General features: G+C 36.7%; 1 protein-coding gene across 1 annotated transcript in view; it reads right to left on the bottom strand.

Annotated features, from left to right (window-relative positions):
• Positions 1-3,919: 3,919 nt before the first annotated feature.
• Positions 3,920-11,055, bottom strand: part of SGSM1 (small G protein signaling modulator 1) — a 333,454-nt gene continuing 326,318 nt past the window's right edge. Inside the window, exon 25 of the mRNA XM_075320055.1 lies at positions 3,920-10,247. Coding sequence (XP_075176170.1) covers positions 10,159-10,247 — 89 coding nt within the window. The 3' untranslated portion in view covers positions 3,920-10,158. The remainder of the gene's footprint in view (positions 10,248-11,055) is intronic.

The following is an 11,055-nucleotide window of genomic DNA, read 5'->3' as shown; positions in this document are numbered from 1 at the left end:
ATACTTTTTCTAAAGATCTGTTTATATGTGCTAGTAAATGCTGCGACAGTTAGTCAGGAATTCTAGATATGCACCCAGAACGTCTAGTGGTTCTGGGTGCACTTGGGACCTGACAGGTTCCCTTTAATAGCTGTGACTTCTCCCTGTGAAAAAATCCCATGTACTTATTCTTTTATATTCTTTGGAATCAATCAACACAGTGTATGTATAATTCTAGGAGGAAATTGAAGGCTGGTTAGGAGATATGTTTCTAAGTTTGCTTATACTGTAAAGGTAAATTCCCTGTCTACAGCTGTCATCTTATGGACTGTAACCGCTCCCAATGTCAATCAAGTTACTGACGGTTACTGTAAAAACAGGTTTATATACTGTAGTACAAGCTGCATGGGTGTAGACTACCTAAAAATATGGAACAGAGGTAAGCAGAGTCAGCAGTCCTGAAGATTAGAAAATAAATATTCATAATAAACAGGCGAGTCTCACATTAGTAACAACAAAGATTTTTTATTCGTTTGAAAATACATTTACCATTTAGAATATATTCTTATTCTTCCTCTCTGAGCAACAGCACAGAGAGATTCACATAAAAAAAATAAAATGTGAATAAAATCATATAAAAAGCGTTCACCATTGTTGAGTTGAGGAAATACAGTATTACATGTATAACATTAAACATAAGACTTTACAGATGTTTGCTACAGTTGTTTATATTCATCACATTATGGAATGGTAAATTGCGCACTTGTAGAATATAGAATTGTTAAAAGTATGATTATTCTAAAAAAAAGTTTAACTATAGCTGATTACATTATTATATCACTCAAACATGTGTTATAATATGTATATATAATAGACTGATACAATGAATACATGGGACTGCAGCAGCCAATCACTCACGCTTGTCTTTCAGTTGAATACAATCTATATGATTTCTTGTGATCAGACCTTTCAGGCTGGAGAGTTGCTAAGGGCTCATTTACATTAGACAATCTGTGGGGTTAAATGGCAACCAATCTGCTATATTTTTTCCAATCATCAGTCAATAGCCTTACAATGCGCACAGAATAATCAGTAGTGATGAGCGAGCACTATCATGCTCAGGTGCTCGTTACTCGTTAAGAGCAGTTGGATGCTCGGATGGGCATGACTCAAGTGCCCGAGTATAATGAAAGTCAATGGGGGACAAAGCATTTTTTACAAAAGATTTCCTGGAAAAATGTTTGAGTCCCCCATTGGTTTCTATTATCCTCGGGTGTTTGAGTTGCGCATTTTCCTAGGATCCAACTGCTCTTAATGAGTACTGAACACTGAAGTATGGTAGTGCTTGCTCATCACTAATAATAAGTAATAGATCTTTCTGTGCCCATATGTGATCAATTGGCAGCCCATGAAGATGCATTGCAAAGAATGATTATTTTTTTTAAGCCAGCTAACAGATCATTTTCAATCTATTAACGAGCATTTGCTTTTTAGTTGGGTGATTGGCAGCCTTTTTTCATTGCACTATTATTGGGAACAAGAGTTCTGAGGAAAGCTCATTCCAAATAATCATGCCGTGTAAAAGCAACCGAACTGTACTTTTCTTCAAAAGGATTACTAATAGGAAGCATGAAAAAATATTTCAAAATTCTGAGAATTTTTTAAAATATTTTTACTTATTACCTGCTTGTCTTCTACATTTTAAAAAAATGTTTAAAATAACTGAGATTCCTCAGTGGTTGATACCTTCTACATTTTAGGAAGCTATAGATTTTGGTTTGGCTTACCTTTCAAAGATGACCTCTCAGCTCTTCAGACATGTCTGTTTTTCTACATAATTAAAAAAAAAAATCTAAACATATAATACTTTTCTGGAGCATCTTTTCTTTCAACTCTGCTTAGTGCTGTTCTTCAGCTTCCTTTGGAGATGTATGTTCCTTTAGTGACGATGGTGTGTCTCTGAACACTGTCAGCAATGACTGGACTGTATCACAATATGAAGGAACATGCTCCATTCATAAGGATGCCTGTAAATACCAGTTGCTAAAGGAGTTGTCTGCAAGAGCTCACTGCTCCTCTGCTGCACGGCTTCCTGTTTGCCAAGAGGTAGTGCACTCATGAAGACTGACAGTTCAGACTGTTGGCTTAAACTGTGGGATCTTCGATACTGCTGCTTTGCCTTTGCAGCATCAATAGAGGGCAGAAGGACTGAAGCTAGTCAGATTCAGTGATCTGGGCAGCTACAAAGCAGCTTGTAAACTCTAAAAAGACATTGAAAGTGTGTGCTTCTTGCCTTGGAAACCAGCCACCTCTGCACTCTATCAGTGTATCTAACCTAGGCAACAAGTACTAAATCATAGACTTACAATTCCTTACATTTTTTTAAACAGATTGGTAATAAGAGGTAAATTGCAGAAATACTTATTTTTACAAGCACTTTGCAAATTTACCAATTTAGCAAAATGAGTCAAAACCTTAAATAGTCTCATATTGATTTAAGAAAGGCCTTGATCCCTCTTGCTTGGGATTTGTTGGTTACAAAATGTTTAGTGTGAAATAATAAAACCCTTTGGAATCTAAAAAAGGCCTTAAATGGCAAAATGTTGCATATTTGTTCACTATGCCTAAATAAAGGCTAACTTATATTAGACATTTAGTGCCTTTGAAATTCATTGGCTTCCCAGTGCATTTCTTCATACATATTAAGCAGGAATAAGTGAGAAAAGTGCAATGTAAAGTTCAAAGAAAAGATGCTCAAGAATTGTAATATTATAGGGAATACATGTTTATTAATAGAGACATGTCAGTACTGTCCTTTGCACATGCAACATATCTGTTTATGCAATTTAATGAGGGCTCCTTATTGAAAACTGTAGCTTTCATAAGTGATTATACTTATAATTGACTATTAAAATACTTGACAAGATAAAAATAAGTATGTTCTTATATACAGTTGCCAACATTTTTTCAACATGTCTGCCTTACTCTAGGAAGTCCTGGTGTATCTAGTGTGACATATACATCAAGAAACAAATGCTCATTTGGGAAGAATAAATGTGCACAGCTTGATATACAGTAAGTGTCTACAATATGACATATGATTAAGGATAGGAGACAATTTAAAGTAACTTTTCACCAGTTATAGCATGTTAAACTGGCCACATCATAAAATAGTGGCTGCCAATTTGAGTAAAACAGTTACCTTTTTTTTAATTTCTCCTCTCCATTGCAGAGATATTAGCTTGTAATGTTTGGGCTATTACCAGAGATTTTTCTCTAGGGAATGTACTTCTTCCCCTAGATGACATTGACCCATCATAAGAAGACAGCAACATACATGGTTAAAAAATGTACCCATAATATATTAGAATGGGCTTTCTCCTGTGTGAGACATGTAATAACAGACAGTCTGCTCTCCTCGCTGACCTCACTGAATAGCTGTGGGTGATTACAATGCACCTAGAGTAGAGCAAAGATAAGTGGAATTATAAATACCTTTCAGCTAATTGGAGTCCATGTGAAGGAGGGAAAACCATCAAAATTGCCAGCACTGTGAAAGGAGAGTTGCAGAGGTGTTTGTAATGAGACAAATATCTACTCTGCTGTACAGCCCCGCCCCCCACACTGACTGTAGTGAGATAAGAGATTCAAGAAGTATTACAAGTAAAATATATCTTTGTACCGTGTTAGCCAGTAGAGATAAAAAAAATTGTTTAAAAGAACAGAGAGTCCTCAGTGGTTGATACCTTTTAATGGCTAACTGAAAAGATGGTAATAATTGCAAGCTTTCGAGACTACTCAGGTCTCTTCATCAGGCATGGTACCATGCCATGCCTGATGAAGAGACCTGAGTAGTCTCGAAAGCTTGCAATTATTACCATCTTTTCAGTTAGCCATTAAAAGGTATCAACCACTGAGGACTCTCTGTTCTTTTAAACAATTTTTTTTATCAAGAAGTATTAGTAATCACAAACTCATGTTATTTCTTCTCAAGGCCTTTTGAAATCAGACACAACTCTGCAGTGAGATCTGATTGTTATTACATGTCTCACACAGGAGGAGTCTGTTTTGACAATTTTTTTTTCTTTTGGAAGGGGTGCTTGTTTTTTTCCCCACTGTGTGTTGCTGCCTGCTTATGATTGGTCAATATTATACAGATTAAGAAATACAAGGTCTCCTGAGAAAAGTCTATAGTAACTAGAGATGAATGAACCTGAAGCTCAGACCTTTCCAAGAAAACAGAGTTTGAAGTTCGGGTGCTTTACAAATGCAAACCACTCACTTAAGCAGCACTGTGCTCAGGTATACTTGGTTCTCAGCCTAGTGTGAGACGCTTGCAGTGTTTGAACGACTCGCACTGTGGGTAACAGGGTGATCCAAGCAGTGTTCTGTTTATGGCCTGCTTCATGTGGGTGGAAACCCAAACTGACAATCAATGACTTTAAATGAAGTTTAGGTCAAGTCCGGGTCGAGAACCGATCTTTTAAAAAGTTCTACTGGAAATGCAGAACCTGAGCTTCTACGAGTCTGCTCATCTCTAATAGTAACACCTACTTAGGCTTATAAATTCTAAACTTTTACAAGCTCTGATCTGATAAGAAATTGAAAATAAAAACTATGTTTTATTCAATTCTGCAGCCATTATTCCACGATGTGTTCAGTTTAACATTCTCTACGTAACCTGTCACAAGTCCCCTTTAAATACAAACCATGCACAATACTTTCCTTGTAATGCTATTTATTATACATTTATACTTACAAGTAATGGGAAAAAAAAAAGACTCAATAAGGGAACGCATTTCCATATGAGATCGTTCAGATTCTTATAATGTACTCTAAAAAGCATCACACTTTAAAAACATAATCAATACCACTTTGAAATGTTTCACAATTAATGCCAAGTATGCTGTATTTCTGATGTTGCACCTTGTTAAAACTTATGCTGAGGTACTATTGGGGCTTTAGAGCAAAATTGTTAGGTAGCTACTAAATGTATATTTCTTTTAGTACACACAAAGAAAATGATACAGTGACCTCATGGTGGCCTGCTAAATTTCTCATATACCGTGGAGGCAAATAAAATTAGAGAGTTATACTTTTAGTCATGAGACCAATACATTTTCAAGGGGATGTCAGAGTTGTTTTTTTCTTTTTAAGATAGAACAGCACTCTTTTCCATAGGCTGTACGTAAACACAATTTTTTTTGTGGTAGTCAAAAACAATGCGTTTTCTAGTGGAAACTGATTTAGGAAACTCATCCTTTCTGAGAACTTTTTTTCATTTCCAGAAATGTTTTTGTATTTTTTCCTAAAATTATTTTTTTTCCCAGTCTTTTGATTGGACACTGCTTAGTTTGGAGCGTTTAGAATCAGGAGACGCGTTAATGAAGTGGCATGCAATTACTTTTGTCATACCAGATATTTTTCAATCCTGAAGTACATGAAAAATGCTCCAAGACTGAACATATAAACAGCATAGAAGTATTACAACAGAAAATATTATTTTTTAGTTATTTTCAGGTATTTTTAAGAGTGGACTTGCTCTAAAAGACTCCTCAAAACCTGTGTGTGCATGCACATACTCTTATAAACCGATGGTAAAATTGGCACTTATCAATTGAACATGCTGAAAAAATAATTTTTAATTTTTTTTTTTCTTAGAAAACTTGTTTTATTTATTTATTGATAAACATTTACAGAGGACAACCACCAGGATTTTCCAATATAAACTAAAACCAGTGCTATGCTGGTGCAATCATGCTGATTTTAAACATACCTTTAATTGTGAGATTGTATGCATACTTTCTGCAATACAGGCAAGTAAAGTTTGTGAAATGCACTGTTGTTTGATAGCAGCTACAGAATATCTAATAGGTTGGTCGGGTTTTGCTAGTTATTCCTGCCCCTGTCTACCTGCATGTCCTTCCTTCCTTCCCCTGTAATAACATAATAACTGTGTTCAGTGAACGGTATAGTATTATGCAAAGGCATGTATAACCAATAGAGGCTGCTTTCTTTTTGTGTTCTTTCTTACCCTGCATGAAAGGGAACCTAGGAAACGTACCATGAAAGAAAAAAATATTATTGTATTATTGCCAAGAAAATAACGTTAACCACTCCACTTGCTGTGATGCAACAATAATGGCTTCATGCCATGTGAGACAGATGCATTCTGGCTTTTGTTAGGGAATCAAACATTCAGTGATAACATGGAAGGACCAGAAGTACTAATAGATCTCATCTATGAATTATTTTGCACAAAACTGTGTTATGAACATTATTTAGACAAGGATAAATTGATAGGCAAAAGAAAGAATCCATCCAGATATAATGCAATTTTTTTTAAGGTTTCAACATCCCCTAACCAAACAAACCAAATGTGTTACTTTGCCATCTAGCTATATAGAAACAACATTTATATACCTAGTACAAATGTTTCATGTGTGAAGCTTCTATTACTAAGTAGCTGACGACACTAAAGCTGTCCAGACACAAGCGAAAGGTGTAGGCCAAACATCTATCTCTCCAGACTCACCCATACAGATTAACGTTCAATTTGGCTTTGCATTCATGTGTTTTCAATGGGCAGAGTGGTGAAAGCCTGACAGTTCTGGCAGCAGTCTATTTCCAAGAGATTAAAAGGGTCGGGTGTTAAAAGTCAAACTTCCCGACCTTTATGTCCCTTGGAAGTAAATCAGAAGGCCCCCACACACATTAGATGGTTGGCCCTTATAAACCTTGGTAGCTCACAGGAGATGCCTACCTGGGAGACCCAATCGTTTTGATACCGAAAGATGTAAAATATGATTATAGCTAATTCTGGATTTTGGGCAATTATGTCCATGTTTTGCAAAGTTTCTGAAGATGCAACAAAAGAAACACCTAAAATGATATCACATAGATAAAGATAATACAATAAATATATGTCTCATGATCTGTACCATTCATAAAAACAAAAGTTGTCTTTGAAAAAATAACGTCACTCTTGATGTGTTGTCTTCTCTTCACACAAACAGAATTTTCTGAACACATTTACAAAGTATGTCGGCAACATTTAAGAAATAGCTTTACTGGTAAAATGATTCACACACACACACTGACTTTTACAAAGACACACGGAAATGTACAGTAAATAGAATAAATAAATACTTTTCATCATTTTTATAAGTTATTTAAAAACACTGATATCTGAGGACACCAAATGTACTCTTAGTATGAGCCTAGGATTATAGCAGACTATTGTAGTATTTTATAGATTTATGGAGCCTTGAACACTTTGTAACACTGTTTATGTAAGGTGCCTTGCCTATACGACCCTGAATTCAGAAATTAAAATGTCATACCCATGGCAGATATCTAAAAAACTAACCGGGAAATGCTAACAAAAGTTTCCAAATACGTTTGCTGATGACTAAAAGCAAGATGTAAATTCTATTTGAAGACTGTTTCAGTAGCGATTTCCTACTTTTATTGTGGCGATATCTTAAAGCTTTTCTTTAATAGTATCCATTCTACTTAAAAAAGCAAATAATACTAATTTAAGACAAGTCGGTGATACTATCAGGCTAAGTTCAATCTTTTATTATGGCTGGAAGTCCAAACAGGAGCAGATTTTCATGCTGAGCAGTGATGCCTGACAGACCCTATGACTAACTGTGTTTACCAGGAAACAAACAATTCCACAATACAAAAGATCTTACACAGAAGTGCACTTTGTGTAGTATAGCGGTATGTCACAAAGCATCGTAGCATACACATATCTAATCCTGCAATAATGAACGGCTCTCACATTGAAAGAAGTATATTGTACTAGAAAAGTTATTTCTGCCTTGTTGTGATAGTTAGTACACAATGTACCTTAATTCTAAAAATCAGTGCAAAGAAAAAGCTGTTCTGTTGCCGACAGCAACCATTATTTTTCTAGTGCAGGTTAGAAAATGAAAGGACTGACCTACTTGATGCAGAGAACTCCTTTTTCTTGTGCACTAGTTTTCATAAAAGAGCCCATTGTTGGCATGAAATCCACTGCAACGTTTAATTTGTTATGAAACCGCCCATTATGAGCGCTACTAAATGGAGACATGGAAAGTGAGGCCAGTATTTTCCAATTCAGTTAAACTGCCTGTAAAAAGTGCTGAGCAATGATCTAGCAAGGCGATCCACGCTTGTTTGCATGCTTTTTAATGTTTTGATAATTGGGAGGCTTTCCGTATGAACCACTGTTTGTGTGCAAATTTGTGCCCCCCATCCTTCATACAGGAAAATGATTGGTGTCACAATTAAAGATGGGATCAACAACAAACAAATGAATTGTCACTTGAAGTTTGATTGTGGAGTATGTTTATGCTGGGCAGTGGCTGGGCAATTATTATTCTGGGTAAATCGGCCCAGACCAAATTGGCATTTTGACATAAGGAGAGGTGCAGCACATAGCTATGTGCCAACATGTCAGATTAAGTAAAAAACCTTAAAGAGAATCGATCAGCTGGTTTTTGCTACTTCATCTGAGAGCAGCATGATGTAGGCAAAGACATCCTGAATCTAATGATGTATCACTTAGATGACTGGCTGCAGCCATTCTGATATGATCAAAGATTTAATTTTTTGCATGTAGCAGAACTTAACAAGTTGCCCCCGCCCACACCAGGCTTTCAGTCTAAATTTCCATTGACAAAAGCTGCTAATCACAGAACGGGGCGGAATCAGACTTCAGCTCAGGAGCCTTTCAGACAAATGATAAAGCAAGGAGGTTTAAATTAACATTGAGGTAAACAAAAACACACTTTGAGATAAGAGATGCAGGTCTGTAATCGGAATGTTAACCCTTGCAGCATCTGGTCTTCAGATTACAGGGCAAAAACCTGCTGACAGATTCCCTTTAAAGTGAAGTTAAATTGACAAATTGGAAAAACAGCATTCTCAACAGGCTGCTAATTCAGCAAAATACTCATTCATTGGATGAAATGATTTTTAATCTTTAAAAATCATTGTTTTTGCCTTCACATGGTCCTGTGGAGACAAGCTGCCGAGTGTAATGATATTCTAATGTTAAAGAGCGTTCTCTACACATGAAGTGCAGTTGGCCTGTCTAAACAGGATGTTAAACTACCGCAGATCAGCTTACAGGTAGCCAATCAGCGTTTGTTTAATGGCCATGATAGGCCATTATAAATGCAGCCTTGTAAAATGATTTACATGGAGGAAATCTTTCACTCATATGTCAAAGGATTCTCTGCAATGTAGGGTCTAATCATGTTTGATCTGCTTAACATAACCCTGAATGTTATTAGCCTTGCATATGGACTTGGTAAAAGGTATCTCATCCTAATTAATGTAGATAAGGACTTTGCTGTCTGAATCTACAGGACACTGGTGGTGTAACTGTGAAAAGGGTCTAAAGAAGCATTATGCAACTACAATCATTCTCACTAAAAATTCAACAACATAAACAATGTAAAATAATAGATTCAATAAAAAATAAATAATAATATATATTTATACATTTTCTCTGCTATACTCCAATAGATTGTGCCTATAAATAGTCCCTGCAATGATAAAGCTGTGCAGTCAAATAGTAGGAAGTCAAATTCTTAATAAATGGATAACCAGAAACTCCAGATGGGCAAAACACAAGCCCAACTTTGTGGAATTTGCATACAGTAGTAATCAGCTGCTCCTGGCAGGTAATGAGTTTAGCACATAATCATTGGATAGGAAAAATAATCTGCTCTGTTTGTGCTAATATGTAAGTACAGAAATCTGGATCTTGTTCTCTATGAACTGTAACCCAATTAAAATCATATTTTATGAAGGATCACTAGCACATTCACACTCACCTATTTATATGAAGGATTTCTGAAATTATCAAGATCAACCTTGTATTGAGTTCTTTGGTTTAACAATAAACTAACAAGGCCAAATGGAACAAAAAAATAAATTAAATGAGGAAATAACGGGAAACCCATTCTTTCAGTAGCGGTTTCCTCTGCTACTAGAACTGGCTTCAGTTCCTGGCACTTATTAAAGTAAATAAACTGGCCATTAAGATATTTTGTAACCCTTTCACTTCTGTTGGGACTTGATTGCATTGCTGAACAAATGATTTCCAGGGCTCCATGGCAGTGGGAGATTTCATGCTGTGGTGGATGTGACTGTGCTTCTCTCTTAGCGGGGGCCCCTTTACTTGTTCTCAATCAGGGTCTGAACTTTGTACACGAGATCTCGGGCGAGTTTCAAGATATGCTTTATGTTGTGTCTCTCTGCCATCTCTAAAAAACAAATGTAAGAAACGTAAAGATGAACAGCTGGCATACACATTATAGTTCTAACAAAATATATCAATTTATTGTGTAATCGAATGTTCCAAGTACAATTTTTTGTCATTGGCTAAAGATGGAAGTTTCTGTTAGTTTTCAGCTTTCTCATCTGTTTTATTATTTTTTTCTCATTAAGTTATTTTATTTAATACTTGGACATTGTGACAAACTTCGGCTAAGTTCACACATCAGTTTTTTCCAATCAGGCAGAATCCGGTTTGTGCCTGATGCAACAGATCCGTCTCAGATTGTGTAAAAACTGATGTGACGGATCTGGTAAAATAACGGATCATTACCACACTACCGCATGCATCATCACTGCACACGCAGGCACTACCGCACGCATCATCAGCGCACACGCAGGCACTACTGCACGCATCATCACCGCACACGCAGGCACTACCGCACACATCATCACCGCACACGCCCCTGCACTACCCCGCACCCATCATGACCGCACACGCCCCATCACTACCTCAGTGACGTCCCCGCTGACAACGCGACTCCCTTCAGTTGCTGCGTGGAGCTGATAGAGAGCGGAGGTGTTCTACAGCCGCTCCTGTCAGCTTCATGTAGCAGAGCTGAAAGCGTCGTGGGACCTCTGTGGATTACGTCGGACCTGGAGGGGTGTTTGGGGATTTTAATAAAATGGTGAAAGAGGGTGTTTTTTTGTCTTTTATTTCAAATAAAGTATTTTTTTGGGTGTATGTGTTTATTTACTTTCACTTACAGGTTAATCATTGGGGGAGATCCATAGATG

This window comes from Anomaloglossus baeobatrachus, chromosome 1 (assembly GCF_048569485.1).
Source record: "Anomaloglossus baeobatrachus isolate aAnoBae1 chromosome 1, aAnoBae1.hap1, whole genome shotgun sequence".
Classification (NCBI taxonomy): Eukaryota; Metazoa; Chordata; class Amphibia; order Anura; family Aromobatidae; genus Anomaloglossus; species Anomaloglossus baeobatrachus.
Note: the sequence above shows the minus strand (reverse complement) of the source record. Positions and strands in the feature narration are given on the sequence as shown.